General features: G+C 38.5%; 1 protein-coding gene across 1 annotated transcript in view; it reads right to left on the bottom strand.

The window, feature by feature from the left end:
* LOC104589189 (esterase/lipase/thioesterase family protein) overlaps positions 1-19277 on the bottom strand; it is a 102151-nt gene that overhangs the window by 81795 nt on the left and 1079 nt on the right. The window contains exons 2-5 of the mRNA XM_010247423.2: positions 16300-16381; positions 16151-16221; positions 12723-12837; positions 12497-12576 (exon numbers count right to left, since the gene is read on the bottom strand). Coding sequence (XP_010245725.1) covers positions 12497-12576; positions 12723-12837; positions 16151-16221; positions 16300-16381 — 348 coding nt within the window. The remainder of the gene's footprint in view (positions 1-12496; positions 12577-12722; positions 12838-16150; positions 16222-16299; positions 16382-19277) is intronic.

Below are 19277 nucleotides of genomic sequence, written 5' to 3'. Positions count from 1 at the left end.
GGTATATCTTGGCATAGTGTCTCTGCTCTGAATAAGTGGACTTTGCTTGTTCCCATATTTCACAAGCAGTTTCAGCCCACATAAAAGTTTTTCTCACCTATGGCAGCATAGAAACCAAGAGCCAAGACATCACCATACTATTTTCTTGGTTCCATCTATCATATTCAGTACTTCCGCTCTTCGGTTCCTTCACTTTCCCATTGATGTATCCTATTTTTCCCCCAGAAGTGATGTAGAGTTTTATTCCCCTAGACCATTCAAGGTAATTCAGACAATCAAAGGGAATAACAGCCATGGGGAAACTCATATCCATTCCCCCACTTACCCCATTTTGATTTCCAAAAATCGCTGAAGTAGCAGAATTCTCAGAAGACATGGTCAACACAGAATTTTTTTATCAAAACCCTTCAACTTAGATCCCTCCTTATATCAGAACAAAAAGCTCCACACACAATAAGTGATTAGTCCACCCACACTGCAGTTTTTGGACTTAATCTGAGCACAAGACCAACACCAATTTCCAAAAAAAAAAAGATGACAGATCTGATTTTCAGACCTGTACGGAGTAGCAGTCCTAGCCTACTAGTTTTCTCAGAACGTCTACAAGCAATAATCACAAGGGGAGATCCTTACACACAAGGCATCAAGCCAACTAGTGAAAACAGGTCATACGTGACCTACAGCAACCTTTCACAGGTACAGGATCACACGATCCAAAACAAACAGAGGAAAAACCTCACAAGGGTGTGCCGGCATTCAGTGGTTCAGGTCCATTCGTTTTCCTCTTGGTACACGACCAAGGTAAGAGAAGAAAAGAAAAAAAATGGGGCGGTACCAGTTGCAGGTCTGATTCGATCAACCCAGATGTACTCTGTTCCGCCCAGATTCAGCAGCTTGGAAAAAACACTTGATCGCCCAGATTCAATGGTCACGCTTTGATACCATCTTGACAGTAAATCTGAATGAAGATTACAGCAAAAGAGAAGAGAAGAGGAGAGAAGAGACGAGAAGGAAAAAAGGATTGAGGCAATGGAACGGTGCTGGCAGCGCCAGCTTCATTATAATATATAGGGAAAAAAAAATAAGGGAAATGACCCTTGTGCCCCTACTAAGTCATGGTACAATAATAGATTAAAATAAAAAAAGGCTTTAATCAGCCAAACAGACCCTAGCAAACATAAAATCAATTATTTCACATCCCTTCATCAACCGCTTGCCCATGAATACTCAAGATTACCTTAACCCACAACTTGTCCCTATCCTCTGCACCAAGTACCAAGTATTTACCTTACCAAGGAAAAGGGTCCAGCAGAAAGTTTGGATTTTTGGTGGGGTAGGTTTGCTCCAAATTTCTTTCACCGGGAGAGCCACCCTTTGGGGCCTAGCAGAAGCAAGATGACTGAAAAAAAGAGGAGCAAGAGAATAGCCCATCTGGGGAGATTACCCCAAATCTAGAATCCTCCAAATTGGGGTCTAAGTAAACTGATTGCAAGGTTCCAAGGAGATCAGTCAACAAGATACACTCTCTATCCCTAAGGCCTCTTCTGAAACCAAGGTTCGAGATGAGACCTGAATGGAAAGCCACACCCAAATTAGAAATGGTTTCATTCTTGAAGCCGGAAATGGTATAAAGGTCAGGAAATTGATCTTTAAGTGGTGATTCCCCAACCCAAAGGTCTTCCCATAAACGGATTCTATCCCCCTTTCCCACATCAAAACGGATGGAACTAGAGAATGTAGGGTAGACTTCGTGAATAGTTTTCCTAGGAAAGGGTGAAGTGGAGTGATGAGCCAATTTAGCATCCCAGCCATTGCAATCTAGACCATGAATGCTTTCAATTACTTTGTGCCACAACCTATCTCTTTCCTAATCCTAGACCCCCTTGCTCTTTTGGCTTCCTGTTCCCACTTGACTAAGTAATCCTTTTTTTCGTCCCCTGGTTTCCAAAGGAAATCCCTCATGAACTTTTCTAAATGTTTTGCTTTCCTTGCCAGGATACGAAAGGTAGAAAGAAAATAGATGGGTAGATTTGCTAAAGTGGCCCTAACCAATGTAATTCTTCCCCTTAAAGATAAATAAGTTCTCTTCCAAGTGGCCTGCTTCTTTGCAAACCTTTCAACCACCGGCTTCCAGAATCCTTCTGTCCTTGGGTTCCCCCCCAAAGGTAGGCCAAGGTAGGTTTAGGTAATGGGCCAACTTCTAATCTCACACCCCAACACCTCTGCAATGCTCAAGAGCTCTTCTTCCTCCACATTAATTCCAGCAATTCTGCTTTTGTTCCAATTGATTCTCAAACTAGAAATACCCTCAAAATTCTCAATCAACAACTTTAGGTTACTCACCATTTCCAGATCAAGATTCCCGCAAAACAAAATCGTATCATCAGCAAATTGGAGATGTGAAACAATTACTTGATCTCTTCCAACCCTCCAACCCCTGATCAGGCCCTGGGCATCTGCAGTTGTATTCATCTTACTGAGGATCTCTGTTACTAAGGTGAAAAGGAAGGGAGAAATGGGGTCCCCTTGTCCTAAACCTCTCTTAGTCGGGAAGAAGTCTTTTGCCACTCCATTAATAAGAATGGAATAGGACAGCCCTTTCCTCTTCCTTCTCCAGCCTCTCACCTCCTTCCACATTGGCACCTGGCCTCCACCTCAGCATCGTCTTCCTCCTCCAAGCAGCCTTCTCACATTGCTGCTTCCACCTCTGTCAACACCCAAACCTTCCTCCACAGCCCATCAGAGAAGAGAGCAAAAGAGCAAGAGATTTCTTCAGGTTTTATCCCACTGATCCTTGCACTTACCACCTGCAAATTGTCAAAGTTGCAGTCCTCCATCATCCCCCCAGCATGCTGATGATTTTATCAAGACCAGACTTCCTCCAGAATTTAAAAGGAAGCCCTACCATTTTAATGGTAAAATTACCCCCTGGAACAACTTCCTCATTACAAGACATGTGCCAACTCTCGATCATAACAAGCGCCTGCTAGATTTCAATTGAGGAGAACTCTATCATTTCATTTCCGAAGTCAAGGATTGCCTTAGTACTGCTGAAAGTTAAGATTGTTGTTGAAGACTTTATGCTAAATTTCTCCACAATCGGTTTCCAGTCTGCTATTTTCTTCCTGCTGTTAGCACTACCCTCTGCTCCAAGACCCCTTTTTCCACTTTCATTTCCAGTGTTTGTTTTTTTAGTGAGGCTGAAATTATCAGCTCTTTCTTTTGCTCTATCTCATCACTAGAATCTGCTCCAACCCCCTTTCCAACAGCGTCTACCACCATATCTATTCTCTCCTTATCTCCCACATCCAACAATTGTTCACCCACCTTGTCTTCTCCAACGTTAATCAAATAGCTTTGTAATCTGCTTGCAAACCACTTCTATCCTTCACCCTCCTTCCCTTCTGGAATACAAATTTTCTGCTTCTTTTTTTTCCCCTAGGCTACGTTTGGTTTGTGGGATGGGAGGGGAAAATATAGAATATTCTGAAATACTCCTCCCTTCCCATGTTTGATTTGTGGGATGTCATGAGATAGGATGGGAAAAAGGTGGGATTATAGATCCCAATTCTTGAGATGTGGAGTCCCACCATTTTGGTGGGAAACAAGTGGGAATGTAGGGAGAAACTTGTTTAACAAAAAACAACACCTTCCTTGTAGTATTTCTAAGAGTTAATACTAGATCCATGACCTAGAAATAAATTATTAATTATTTAATAACATATTAATAAAATATTTATTTAAAACAATCAACAAATAACGTAAAATAAATAATTAATAAAAATAGTAATCAATAAATAATTTAATAATTAACTATTTTTTAAATAAAATATTAAAATTATTAATTAAGCCATAGATATTAATAAAATAAAATGTTACTAATAAAATATAAAATAATAAAAATTAAAATATTAATTAATGCTAATAATTATATCAAATTAAAAATTAACAATAAAATACTAAACAATAAAAATATTATTAATTAATTAATAAATCAAAACAGAATATTTAATAATTAATTAATGAATTAAATAATTATTTTATAATTAATAATTTCATTTAAGATAAATTAAGAGAAATAAGTCATCAATGAAAAAAATTTAATAATTTATGAATAATTAATAGTAAAATACTAAAATTACTAATTAAGTCATGGGTATTAATAAAATAAAATATTAATAATAACTTATAAACTAATAAATGTAAAATGTTAATTAATTAATTAATTAATTATGGATTTTAAAAATTCATATCTAATTAATAATAAAATACTAAGTAATAAAACAATATTATTACTAATTAATAATTAACAAAAAATAGTTAATAATTAATTAACTAAGTAATTAGTGAATAAATAAATAAGGATTTTTTATTAATCTAATTAATGATTCAATAAAAATAATTAAATAATAAAAATGTAATAATTAAAGATAATTACTAATAAAATAAAATTATTAATTAATTCATATTAGATATTAACAAAATAAATTTTAAAATATTGATTCTTAGTTAATAATTAATTAGATAATCATCAATGTTAATTAATTATAAAAATATTTCATTAAAATATTAGTAATTAATAATTATTATTATTAGTAAAATATAAAATAATAAAAATATTACTAATTAATTAATTAATAAGTGTTATTTATCAAAAAAATTAATTAATAATTGTTACTAGGGTTGATTTTCCCACTATTTTCCCTTGCAACCAAACAAGGGAACATGAAAATTTTTCACCCATTTTCCCTTTCCCATCCCATCCTTTCCATTACCACCAAAATCATCCCACAAACCAACTGAAAGCCCTTCCTAGAGTAACCTCGGACCACTACCCCCTAAGTCTCTACCAAGAAAACCTTATTGGAGGCCCCACACCCTTTAGATTTGAGAATATGTGGCTGGAAGTTCCAAACTTTATGCAAAAGGTAAAAGATTGGTGGTTAGAAGGTGGAATAAGGGCTAGAGAGAAGGTGGTGAAACTCTCCAAGAAGTTGAAAAAATTGAAGGAAAAAATCAAGGAATGAAACAAAGAGGAATTTGGAAAACTTAAGGTCATAAAGGAGGAATTAGCTAGGAAAATAGAGGAGTTGGACCAAAAGGAAACCCGTAAAGAATGTGGGCCGAAGGATAGAGCTAAAAGATGGAACTTAAAAGTGCAACTAAAGGAGATCCTAAGGAAAGAAGAAATTTCTTGGAGACAAAAATCAAGGATAGACCAGATTTTTTCACTCCCTAGCAAATGGGAGAAGAAGGAAAAACCAAATCTCCAGTATAGAGGTGGAGGTAAGAGTAGTAAACTCAAAGGAGGAAATTGAAAGGTGTTCTGTGGATCATTTCAAGTCAATCCTTGGATCCTCTATTGAAAGCAATTTGGATTTGGGAGAATTACAGTGGGATAGAGTTCCAGAAACCGAAGCTGCCCTCTTAGAAAGAGCCTTCAGTGTAGAAGAGGTCCATGAAGCAATTTTCTCGATGGATAGATCTAAAGCTCCAGGGCCGGATGGTTTTTCAATGGCTTTCTATCAAGATTGTTGGGAAATCTTAAAAGATGATTTAATGGATGTCTTTGTTGAGTTATATCAAAAAGGGAAGCTCTCTCCAAGAGCAAATGCAACCTTTATTGCTCTAGTGCCAAAAAAGAAAGAGGCCAAAACCCCTAGGGATTACAGACCGATAAGTCTTGTGGGTAGCATGTACAAGATCATTGCTAAAGTTCTGGCTGGTTAGTTGAAGACAGTCTTGCCCTTTGTTATTTCTCAGAACCAATGAGCTTTTGTAGAAGGGAGACGAATAGTGGATCAAATCTTAGTGGCAAATGAATGTGGCAGCTAAGAAAAAACAAGGTGGCAAAGGTTTGGTTTGTAAATTGGACCTAGAAAAAGCTCATGATATGGTGGATTAGTCCTTCTTGTTGAATCTCATGGAAAAGATGGGTTTAGGTGAAAGATGGAGACTGTGGATCAAAGAATGTATTAGCTCGGCACACTTTGAAGGGATGAGAGATCCATCCTATGGACGCCCAAAGATTGCGGAATAAGGGGCGAATTTCAAAAATTTTATCTCTCCCTTCAACTGGGAATCGTATTCCCTATTTAGAAAATCATATTTTCAAGGATCAATCTTGAACCATAAACTGAACCAGATCTGAACCAAAAGGAGTGGGAGAGGATTATACCTGATACGGAGAAATACTATCTCCCAATGGAGGTGTTCACGCCCAAGGAAGGATCCAAAATCTGCTCCCACTGAAGATGGCGCAGTGAAGGATGGAGCAGAATCAGCAATGTTCTTCAAAAGAACTTGACCCTTCGCAAGAATCAACTGGACGGCTTGTGAGTACAGCTCCAATCAATCTTTTCCCAAAAGATTGAAATCAAGATCCAATCTTGATTGCTCCCAAGAACTGTTGATCGAACTGAAGGAATGGCAATGGCAGGAAGGTGGCAGCAGAAGAGAATTCGTAGTATGCAGGAAATCTCTTAATCTCTCTTTCTTAAAGAGAAGAATGCTCTTGATGTTATTGTGTTCTTCAAGGCTGCCGCCCCCTTCCCCTTTTATAATCTTAAAGGGATCAGCTCCTAATCAGATTAGGAGTTGCTAATCCAAATCATATTTGGGTTAGAAGTCCCTTAGTGATAAGGGATAATCCTTATCTTATCTGCAGATCAGATCAGCTGTCTCCTAATCTAATTAGGAGGTTTCCATATCTTAATCTTATTTAGATCTTGGACTCTCTGAGTGGATAGGGTCTAAGCCCAATCCTTTTAGCTGACCCACTTCAGAATTCGCCCCTGATCAAATCAGCCCAGTTCGAAATGGGCTTAAGGCCCATTAAGGTTATGTACTCAAAAAACCTTCCAAATTGCTGCCCAGTTGGGCTTCCTTGTATGGCGTGGGACCCAAGCATTGATCTACACATCAGCCACATGGGTTCAGCCCAGCCTTTGTTACAAGGCCTGGCCGAATGCACTGCTGAAGACAATGTACCCCCTGAAACCCATCAAATGAGCTCTATGGGCCCAACACTTACACTAAGTGGTCCCTGGGCCAAGCCACCTTGTAACACCCAAGGACTGTGGGCAGATGCAAGATTAGCCCATCAGGCATTATCCTCAATGGTCTTACACTTAACCTCTCATCCCATAATGATCATACACTGCCCGACAAGAGAGGACCTCTCCCTCGGCTGCAAGGAACAGTGTTGCACTCTCCACTCATATGGATCCCGGGAATTAAAACCTTCTTGCAAACATTTTAGAAACCATATATATATACTTTTATATCTTATATAAAATATATTTTGCAAAACAAATCTCAACGGTTGAAATCGGCTGCCGGCAGTCTTGGTTTCCATCAGTGAGAGTGCATCCCCAATCATTACCTTTGTCCGACAAAGGGGCTGATCCTGTCACTATGATCACCCACTCAGATGAATTCTCGGACTGTCCCAACATACCCAGGTTTTGACCCCCGCTAAGGATCTCACTGATTGGTACATCAAAGATAGCCCAATCCGACACCTAGTGCAGTATCATAATCGAGTCTAAGGGTCGGGTGTAACTTTCCAGTTTTGCCCATCAATCTCCAAGGTCCAGGGCAATACTGGAAATCTGGTCCAGTTCAAAGATTCAATTAATCCTACACTGTATGTGCCTAGGGTCTCACCCTGGCAGCTGAGACAGGCCACCCCAACCGACTTGGTGGCACCATAGTGTCAGCCTTGTCAGGATAGGTCTCCCCAGACCGACCCACTGGCTGTGAACATTCTAAACTAACATGAGTCTCATTAAGTGTCCAGTTTAAGGGTATTACACAGAAACATACCAAGGGAACATGAATCAAATATGTATCTTTATTCATTTACAATAAACTCATAAAGTACATCATTCTGATTGAAGCTAAGGGCATACAAAACTGTCTAACACACTTCTCTATCCTCTTAAATGGGGTAGCAAAGGACTTTTTCCCGGCTAAAAGAGGATTGAGACGAGGTAATCCCTTATCGCCATTTTATTTACTTTTGTGGCTGATGTTCTGAGTAGACAAATCATCAAGGCTGACCAAGAAAATTAGTTTAAAGGCTGGAAGATTGGTAGTTCAGAAGTGGTGGTGTCTCACTTGCAATTTGCAGATGATACAATCATTTTCTATGAGAGTTGTGATGAATCCAGTTTGAGGAATCTGAAAAATTTGGTGGACAAGTTTCAACAGGCCTCCAAACTAAAAGTAAATTGGGGAAGTTGTATGGTAGGAATAAACATAGGGGAGGGGGACATCCAAGCCATGGCAAATTTGCTAGGCTGTGAAGTGAAAAGTTGGTCTTTAGAATACCTATGTATGCCCTTGGGGGGAAACCCGAAAACTAAAAGCTTTTGGAAGCCAATCTTAGAGAGATTCACAAAGAAGTTGGCAATGTGGAAGAGAAATTATATTTCCTTGGGGGGGAGAATCACCTTGATAAAATCCACCCTAGCAAACCTGCCCACCTATTTTCTCTCAACCTTCAAGATAGGTTGTGGCACAGGGTCGTTAAGAACATTCATGGTGAAGCAGAAAATGGTTGGGATGCAAAACTAGCTTCCAATGCAGCTCCGAATTCCCCCTGGAAGGCAATCTTTGAGGTACTACCAACCTTTCTTCAATTTATCTGTTTCAATGTTGGGTGTGGCAATAAAGTTTTATTCTGGGAAGACCTTTGGGTTGGGGATTTGCCTTTTAAGGTTAAATTTCCGGACCTCTACTCTTTACCAGACCTTAAAAACAAACCTGTTGCTAGAGTTGGCATACTTTCAGACTTGGGTATCTCTTGGGACTTTGGCTTTAGAAGGGGGCCAAGGGAAAATGAATGTGAGTCCCTATTGCTTTTGCTATCAACCCTTGAGAAGGTCTATTTAGACCAAACTACAGCTGATAGTAGAGTCTGGTCCCCAACTCCTGATGGTTTATTTTCTTGTGCCTCTTTCTTCGGTTTGCTCACTCATTCTAATCCTTTGAGGGTGAACTTTCCAGTGAGAGAAATCTGGTGTAAACCGATCCCTCCTAAAGTACAAGCCTTCTGTTGGGAAGTCTTCCTAAGGAAGGTAAACACTTGTGATGTGCTACAGAAAAGAAGGCCAAATAAGTCCCACTTACTCTTATCTTGCCCTTTTGTTTCTTGTATTTGGGAAATTGTTTGTTCCCTCTTTGGATGTAGATGGGCTCCCCCACAGGATGTCGTAAGTCTATTCAGCCCCTCCCTCCTGAGGCAACAAAAGAAAAGAGGGAAGTACTTATGGAAGGCAGCAAGAGCTTCTTTGGTATGGACTATATGGGAGGAAAGAAAGCAAAGACTCTTCTCTAAAAAAAGTAAATCAAAGGAGGAAGTCATTGAAACCATAAAAATCAGAACTGCACATTGGGTGATGACCATAGAACTACTCAAAAACTTCTCCACAAATGAGATTCTAAGAAGACTGAAGTAGCACAAACAGATGTACCCAAAAAAGTTGTGAGAGTGGAGTGGAAGCCACCTGCACTGAACAAACTAAAACTAAACTTTGATGAGAGTTCCCAGGAAGGGCAGGTATAGGGAGTGCTATTAGAAATCATCTAGGTGAAGTTGTGGCACTCTTCTCAGGACCAATAGGTATTGGTGACTCAATACAGGCTGAATCTTTGGCTCTACTTCAAGGTTTAAAGATGGCTGAGAAGATTGGTACAACAGATTTAGAAATAGAAGGAGACTCACTGCTGGTCATTTCTTGGGCTAAAAACATCACATCAGCACCTTGGAAGCTCAAATTTATATACAGAGAAATTGACATAATTGCAAGGAGGTTCAACTCTCAGTTTGGTTGGGTCAAAAGGACTGCAAATGGGTTGGCGGACACCCTAGCAAAAAAGGGGGCAAATAGATCTACCTTGTACTGGGCAGAACTGTAAATGTTTTGTAGTGTTTGCAGATTGGGTTAATGCATTCTGCAACCTATAACTATTGTATTTCAATATTTCTCTGCTATTAATAAAAATCTTTTTGCTGATAAAAAAAAACAAACAAACAAACAGAGCCTTTTCCTCTGTTACTGCAACGAACCATCCTTTCTTGTTACACTTCAATTTGGCTGTATAGTTCTTACTTTTCAGCCCCAAACTAATCTTCCACCCAATCCTTTTTACTGAAAAACTTGCTCCATCAATTAATCCTTTAAGCCACAGGATTGCTTCAACAACGAGAAAGTTAGTAGCTTTCTTGTCTTCCCTCACCTTCAACGAACACTGTCCATTACTTCTACAATCTTCAAACAGGAATTACTAAGCCTCGAACTGCATTCTCCTCTCCATCTCTTGGCTAGCCGGAATCTTGCTTCCTCTCTCATATCACTTCAGGAGCTAATGGTCATTAACTCATTAACTTTGAGTCTTCTTCACTAATTAGCTTTTCTACATTCATCTCCATTGCCACTGCACAGGATCATGATAATATCTTACAACCATAACCTCTTCTGAAGAAACCTATCATGTATCGTTTTCACATTATTGCACTATCCTCGGGACTAATTGATATTGGAGACTCATTAAGAGTATAAAAGCTTGTGTCCTTTGTCTGGACAATGGCTATGGACAAATGTCTGTCCTGGACCAATCTTGAAAGAAGAGGGCTGCAAATTCAGGATAAGTCTTGTGTCCTTTGTGATGATCATCTGGAAACTACGGACCATTGGATTCACTGCCCTTTTGCTTCTCAGGTGTGGCATCACTTCTTGAAGATGGTGGGGATTTGTTGGGTCATGCCTACATCAACTAAGGAGTTACTATGCTGCTGGAAAATCAGTAATTTGAAGAAAAGAGGGAAAGTGGTTTGGTCCACTATTCCAGCAGCTGTGATTTGGGCCATTTGATCTGAGAGAAACAACAGAATTTTTAATCAAAAAGTGAGAGGGGCAGAGGATATAGTTCAGCTGGCTGTTGGTAAACTGCTTTCTTGGATCTCAGTCACTCCTGAATTCAGACACTCAAATGTAACTCATCTATTGAGAACTCAGTCAATCTGATGCTTGTAGTGGGAGTCCCTCAGGCCTGTCCGTTTGTGGGCAGGTTCTGTTTTGTACTTTTATGAGTTAGTTTTAATAAATTTATCTTACCTTTTCAAAAAAAAAAGAGTAGAGATAAAAGCTGTAATGGAGGGCGTGCAAAAAGCAAAGGCTATGAATGTGAGTAAAATGATTATTGAAGGAGATTCACAATTGGTAATAGGGTGGCTACAGAATAAAGAGAATGTTAAGGTAGCTAATTATGACATGGAAGTGAGATTTCAATGGATTCAAAGGGGAGCAAATAGCATGGCTGGTTCTCTAGCCAAACAAGGGGTGGGGAGAGATCAAATGTTCTAGGCACAGTTGTAAATGAAAAAAGTGTGCATGGGTAGGAGATAAGAGGTTTTATCTACTAAAGAATCTATAAATTTGTGTACCCCTTTTTATTATTAAAAAATGAATAAAATCCGGATGTTATTGATCATAAAAAACTTTAAGAGTTAATTATTTGGTCTATTGAAATTAAAGTCATCCATTGGTTAAATATAATGGTAGAAATCTGTAACTATCCCACTGATGATATTCTTATCAGATGGTAGGGGCAGTCCTATCATCTCTACTCCCCCCCCCCCCACACACACACACATACACAGAGAATGATGAAAGCGAAACTGAACTTTGATGGATGCAATATAGGTAATCTGGGCAATCAGGTATTGGAGGTGCCTCCAAGAACCATGTTAGCAAAATCCTAAAGGCATTTTTCTGGACCAATAGGAATCGAGAGTTCAATAAGAGCAAAACTAATAACAGTACTCCAAGGCTTGAGACTTGCAAAGGAGATAGAATATGATAATCTGATTATGAATGGGACTTGAAGTCATCATTGCATGGCTGAAAGGAGAAGTGACTGCACATTTAGAGCAGCCTTTGCATGAATCCCAAGATCCTGGCTGATTCATTAGCACATGAAGGAACCTATAGACATACACTGGTCTAGTGGGTATGCCCCTTGAGTTGAAAATAAGATGTATATTGGCCTAATGGGAAACAATTCCACAAGTTTTTGACGCAGCATTGACTCCTACAGCCTTATACATTATTTTTATAAACACAATATCACAATTACCGATCAAAGAAAAAAGAAAAGAAATGAAGAAAAAAAAATAGAAGAAGAATGAGGGAGAAACAGATAGAATTATCAATTCATCAAAAAAAAGAAACAGATAGAATTATCAGCCTAATTGGCAGGTTGATGCCTTCTACTTTAATTATATTATGGGGTAAAATTATGAGTATAACCTTCATAACTGTCCTAGTAGATAGACCTGTACAGTAAACAACATAGGAACTGACCTTTGGCAGGTTAATAAAACTAGCTTCTAGAATAAATACTGTCAAAGTTGAGAAAAAACCTTTCTTCAGACAACCCAAAGGACCATAAGAGCCTAAAAGCAAATTAGCATGGAAAGGTGGCATACCTGTGGCCAACAAGCACAATTGCAGGAGGAGAATCTCCAAACATTGCCTTTATAACAGCCAAAACGTCATTGCACAATGTCTGCAAAAAATAAGCTCCAAATTCATTTTCATCCAAAGGGGATGATGTAGAACAGTGCTTCAAAATACTGGTAGGCCAAGGAAATAATAATCATAATGCATGTACAAAATTTTGTGGAAATTTTCTTCTTAGGTATTAGGTTATACCTCAATAGAGAGGTCTATATCATTTTCTGTGATTGACTTTCCATGTCCCCGCAGGTCCATAGCTACTACTCGAGCCTTCTCCTTAATTTTGCTTGCTGACAATGCAAATGAAAGCCTGACAAGATGAATGAAACAATAATTTGGCAATTTAAATGAAGCCTAACCAAACATATAAACAATAATGAAGCAAGGCGGTGGTATGTACTCAGGACCAATTGGCCTTGGAGACTTTTTGACAGCTGAAGTTTTGTCCTTACTGGCACTGCAAAGTTTAAGACTAGCAAAGAAACTGGGGTTTCAACAGGTGGAAATGTAAGGGGATTCAAAGCTAGCCATATCTTGGACAATTGTAGCTGTCCAGCTGTTTGGGCTTACAGACATGCCTTTAGGGAAATTGAAAGTCTAGCAATGGAGATGACTGCCACATTCAGTTGGATTAAGAGGACTGCAAATGGGATGGCAGACTCATTAGTAAAGCAAGGGGTTAACAGACAGAAACTGCTTTGGACACAAGTGTAACTCAAGTTCTTATTGAAAACATGGGTTATTGGAATTTTCCAATAATTGCTTGACTATTTTAGAATTAAGTTAATTAATAAAGTTCCTTTTTGACTATCAAAAAAAAACATATAAACAATAATAAAGTATGTAATAGAAATAACAAGCACAATGCAATAATGGCAATCTTTTTTATGTTCACCCTAAACTTGTCGTTCTGGGTAGACTCATCATAAGAGCGAAATACAATACTTTTAAAGGATGGATGGTGGGAATACAAGAAGTCGTGGTCACACCTCTACAATTTGCAAATGACACAAACACCAAGGTTTAAAATGTCGATATCAGTGGAAATGTCGGTCATCCAAATATAAGAAACATGTCGGAAATGTTGGAAATGTTGGAAATATTGTGAAAATTTTTTTTTTTTTTGATAAATGACAGAAATTTTATTAAACCAGCAAATAAGAGTTACATGCAACCCGAGGAAAGGCACGAGATGTGACCTTTCCTTTAAAGCTAGTTATAGAATTATAAGTACAAAGAAATTACACGAAGCCCAAAATAAAGTATCCCGGAGAACCCCTTGTTTTGCAAGCAAATCAGCCAATGAGTTTGCTAATCTGCCTACCCACTGAACTCTGATTGTCATATTCCTTGTTAACCATTTAACCTTTTTGAGAAGATCTCTAAACCCCCAAATCACAGTGTCCGGATCCTTCAGCCAACCCACTATCACCTGGGAATCCCTTTCATATTCCTTGTGAAAATTATAGACATTGAGGAAACATTGTAAAATATGCAAAATATAGAATGATATTTTATGAAATGATAAAAGTAGCATCAGTACACTTTTTAAACTATTATCTTGTTCTGAATCATTGAAAAAGCTAAGAAACTAAGGTTATAGACAAGAGAATACATTCTGAAGTTGCCCTGTAAACCTTTTTGAAGTTGTGAGCAAAAAAGCAAGAAGCCCAAAAGAGATTATCCCACTAATTAAAAAACAGCCCCGAACATAGATTGTCTTTGAACTCCTTGTTTAGCTACACTGTCAGCCAAGCTGTTAGCTGATCTCCTAATACACCTTATTTGAATCAACATGTCTTTAGATGTCTGCTTGAAGCACCTAAGCCCATTCCTTAGCTTCCATATTACTCCTTCCCCCTTCAGCCAATTCACAACAATTTTTGAATCCCCTTCAATAATCAGCCTGTGAATCCCCATTTCTTTAGCTTTTTCCACTCCATACACTGCTGCCATCAGTTCTGATCTCACCACATCACCATGCTGAAACAGGACCTGAGTACATGGCTAGAATATTTCCTTTCTCTTTCCTTATTATCCCACCAATACCTGATGGGCCAGGATTTCCCAAACAGCTGCCATCAAAATTTAATTTCTTCCACCCAGCAGCTGGAGGAGATCAATCTCATTAACTCGAGGTCTTCTAGATGCAGTGTTAGCAATTGTTCCCCATGATCTGAAGAAACCTTCTATCTTAAAATCCGCTTCGACAAGACCCCCCCCCCTTTCAATTGGTGCTATGCATCTTCATTTTTCTTAACATAAAAGATTTTTATTAAAAATAAAGAAAAATGAGATTTTTCATCCTTTTCTTCCTCCTATCCCCCCTCCTCTCAAGGAGGCTTATGCCTCCTTATTGGTTGATACATAAAACCAAAAAAAAAAACTAGTTCGGAAGTGCCAGAGATCCATTGGCTTCTTATTTTTAAATTCCACCGCCTAGGCGCCTAGGCACCTAGGTGCCCCATGGTCTTGGTCAATCATTCCCGTCTTGGATGTCTGGGGTAAGCCAATTCCTCTTAGGGTTGGAGCTTTTCGTTGGGAAGCTGTCCTAGAAAGATACAATACTTTGTGATGTGCTCCAAAAGAAAAGTCCCTCATGGTGTTTATTCCCATATTGGTGCATTCTGTGTAAGGCAAATGGTGAGAGCTGCTACAACTTATTAATCTCTTGCCCTTTTGTGTCTGATATTTGGGTTTGGTTTCTCTCCTTGTTTGATTGCAGATGTACTCCTCCACCAAGCATACGGACTTGTTTGCTTCTTCTTTTTTCAGGTGGCCTAAGAAGAGGGGCAAAGTTCTTTGGAGATGTGGTAGGGCTGCCATTTGTTGGACATTTTGGGAAGAAGTTGCACTTTCAGCACCAGACCAAATGAAAGCCGGTCTTATTTGGTCTGCACCAGCTCCAAGGTTCATAAAACTAAATTTTGATGGTAGCAGTGAGGGCAACTTGGGGCCTTCATGTGTAGGAGGAGAGATGAAGAGGGGAAAGTGATTGCGATGTATTCTGGTCCTATTGGGGTTGCTGACTCTCTTAAAGCCAAGGTCATGGCAGTGTTAGAAGGGGAAAAGAAGGCAAAGGATTTGAACCTTAAAAAGCTAATTGTAAAAGGAGAATTTGAAACTGGTCATAGGATGACTGCAAGAGGAGAATAGTAAACTCTGGAGATTTGCTAATGAAAACAGAGAGTTCGATTGAGCAGCTTGGGGAATAGAGATTCAGCTTCATTGGTTGAAGAGAACTGCTAATTCCTTTGCAGATACCCTGGCTAAACAAGGGGTGGGAAGGGAACAATTGTTTTGGGCAGTTTTGTAACCGTTCTTCTGTTTTTCTTGGGAAGGGTTAAGAGATTTTATCTCTCCCTGTGTTTCCTTTGTAAGCTATTGTTTCTTTTTAATAAAAAGGTTCTGTTATTGATCATAAAAAAGCAATGTGCTTCCAATTAGCATCATATGCATTATATATAGGCTTATTTATTATTGCCAATATGCAAAGCATTCATCTTCTCAAATGAAAAATCAATTCCAAGGTGCATTGACATCTTGCAAGCTAGGGTACCAGACTATTATGAATATAAGTAATCTAATAGATGATTTTGTCACTAAAAAGGAGTAGGGTATACCCTGAATAGCCACCACCATGTAGACAAAAAACAACTGGTCCTTCAGCTCCTGCCTTGTATACATGATAAACCTAAACAAGAAAGCACATCAAGGAGACAATCCCTTTTATATGTAATAAAAAAGAAAATCAGGACAAAAAGTTACTCACATCATTTGATCCAGGAAAAGTGATGTCATCCTCTTGATCAAAATAACCCGACCATTCTAAAGGTGAGAATTTTGAAGAAGCCCTGGATGTATAATACTGAGTTTATAAGATACGTATTTCTATTTAGTTAAAGAAAAACAGCAAAGAATGATTTAGATAAGATTCTTAGCCATTGTCACAGATGCTTCTTACTTTCATAGAAACAAGGCCACCACACTATAGTAATAAAAAGATATCTAGGCAATATGGTGAGCTTAGTAGACTTAGGTTTCCATATAAATGAAGTGATCAAAATGGACACTAAACTTCATGCCTTCCATTATAATGGAGTGTCTGGCCAAGGTTATACAGGCTGTCTGAGCAGCAAATCACAATTGATCAGTTCTATGAATGGAGAGGGGAGCAGCTGATTTGGTCTCCAAAGTTTAGAAGTCCTTTACTTGATCAAGAAGTTGAAGAATGTATTCTACTGCTGGAGAAATTAGAAGGCACAAGTATCTCTTGGAGCACAGGAGATGATCTTTGGTGGAAAGAGTGCAAAGAAGGAAGATTCTCAGTGAAGTCTTTCTACAAGGCAATAACAAGAGAAAGTGTGGATAGAGGACAGATAAAAGGTGTATGGGGTAATCCAGTACCCCTAGGCCCTAGGATTGAGGCATTTGCTTGGTTGGTAGCACATGACAGCATTCTTACTACAGATCACTTGAAGAATAGAGGGTTTCACATGGCAATCTTCTGTTACTTATGCAACTTTGAGGAGGAACAGTTCTGCACCTGTTCTTTTCTTGTAGTGCAGCAAATTTCATCTGGAAGTTTTTCTCTTTCCTGTTCGGGATCAATGTCTTTCAACCTCTATCCCCAACCATAGTTGGCACCTAGGCGACTAGGTGGTTTTTCATGGTCGCCTCGCCCAAACACCACAAGTTTTGCATATTAGGCGCCCGCCCAGAGACTTAAGCGGGCGCCTACATTCATCTAAAAAATTATTTTTTTTAATTTATTGTTTTGATATTTTTTTAAATTTATTGTTTTGATATTTTATTGGATGTTTTATTCTTTTAAAATAAATCTGGTTACATGATATCATTTTAGTATTAAGACCAAATATACAGCCTTTTTTTTCTTTATGTCATAAGGGTTTTTTTGGTTCGATTGGAGAGGGAGGAGAACCGAAGACTTCAAACCCCAGCCCAACTCCACCGCACCTCAGCTCCGGCAAGCAAGTTCTTGTTCTTTTCCAGATTTCAGACATTTTTTCCTTTTCATTTTTCGAAAAAACAGGGGCTCTGCCAGTCCTCCCTTTCTCATCATCAGTAGTCACTTTCAGTCGTCAGTAGTCACTCTCAGTCATCAGTCGTCCACCCCATGAGTCCATTTTTTTGCTTTTTTTTTAAAAAAACAGGGGCTCCACCCTATACTCCTCTCCTCCCTTCACTGATTCAGTCATTGTTCTCACTTCTCACTTCAGTTTTTAACAGCTGAACCCATCATTAATATATATGAATATGATTATATGGCTGAAATCTATAGATTTTATATTTATAGATTCCATCGCCTAGGCGTCCCCTAGGCACCTAGGCGCCCCATGGTCGCCTAGCCTTGCCTAGCCACCTTGACAACTATGTCCCCAGCAGAAATCTTCTCCAAATGGCCAAAATTCAGAGGAAGAAAGAAAGCTAGAATCATGTGGAGCTGCATTCCATTTGCAATTTGCTGGGCTATATGGAATGAGAGGAACAGAAGGATCTTTGAAGACAAGGCAAAGCCCATTGATCAACTGGTAGCCGCAGTGAGCAATCTGATTTCAGATTGGGTGCTACAGCTCCCAGAATTCGACACAGTGAACAAAGCTGATTTGTTAGAAAACGTTTTGAGTACTCTTGAGTTACAGCCCTGTAATGAAGATTTATTTTCAGTTTGAGTGATGTACCTTTGCTCGGTTTGTCAACTTGACAACCAAAAGTTCTTGTAATGTACCTCATTTTCAATTTAATGAAATTTTTCTACTGATATTTCCAAAAAATAATGGAGTGTCTCAATATCTAGAGCATAAGGTCATCTCTCATCCAACTCTAGGACTTGAGTCATCCTCGACCTGAGTTGTCTCAAAAACCAAAGTACATCAATCTAATTCCATGTTTTCAATCCTCATTTCTCGCAACCCGGAGACACAATTACTCTCTCAAATCACCTAGTAACTCTACAATATCCCTCATTTCCTCATCCTTTGTACATTTCTTTCTAATGGAGCTTAATACCACCACCCATAAGCCCTCACAATGAAATTTTGCTGAGCGAAAGTATATAGAAAACAAGAAATACTCCAGTACAGTCAATACTACCATCTTAGATGCCTAAAAATGGATATGGATAGGGATCAACCTATTCTTCATCTATATAATTATCAAAAATTAAAAAAAAAAAAAAAAACAATTCTTCATCTATATGAAATGTCAAACCCCCCAAACTAATGGATGATTTAGTTCTGTATTGCAACTTACAGAATCTAGAGAAGAAAAGAGCATCATTTACTTGTTTTGAGGATTCTTAAGTGTTTACCAGTTGGATCCCCATACATAAACCAACCTACAACAGTATCCAGTAAATTTGAGTCCAGAAACATTGCTTGTTAGACCAAATAATCAAAGAGTAGTCATTTTAGATCAATATATAGGACTCCAATTAATTTAGGCATAACTTATGGCACTAAAATAGGACATCCCAATTGCTCTTATACCAAATACTTAATATATTTTAATTTAAGGTTGCAAGATTATTGCATGTCCTATTATTGTTAGTTTGAAGACGTAGCCCCCAAGAGAAGTTCACATTCAGACTCCAGCATATTTGTTTTTCTTGATTATTAACAAAAAGCTTCAGAATAACCAAACGAAAGCACAACAGAGTCCAGAACTAGACCTCCGGATGATTCTTTCAAGAAAAAATTAGAAGCAGATGTACCAAGACAGGAAGATGTT

This window comes from Nelumbo nucifera, chromosome 5 (assembly GCF_055504915.1).
Source record: "Nelumbo nucifera cultivar China Antique chromosome 5, China Antique-T2T, whole genome shotgun sequence".
Taxonomy (NCBI): Eukaryota; Viridiplantae; Streptophyta; class Magnoliopsida; order Proteales; family Nelumbonaceae; genus Nelumbo; species Nelumbo nucifera.
Note: the sequence above shows the minus strand (reverse complement) of the source record. Positions and strands in the feature narration are given on the sequence as shown.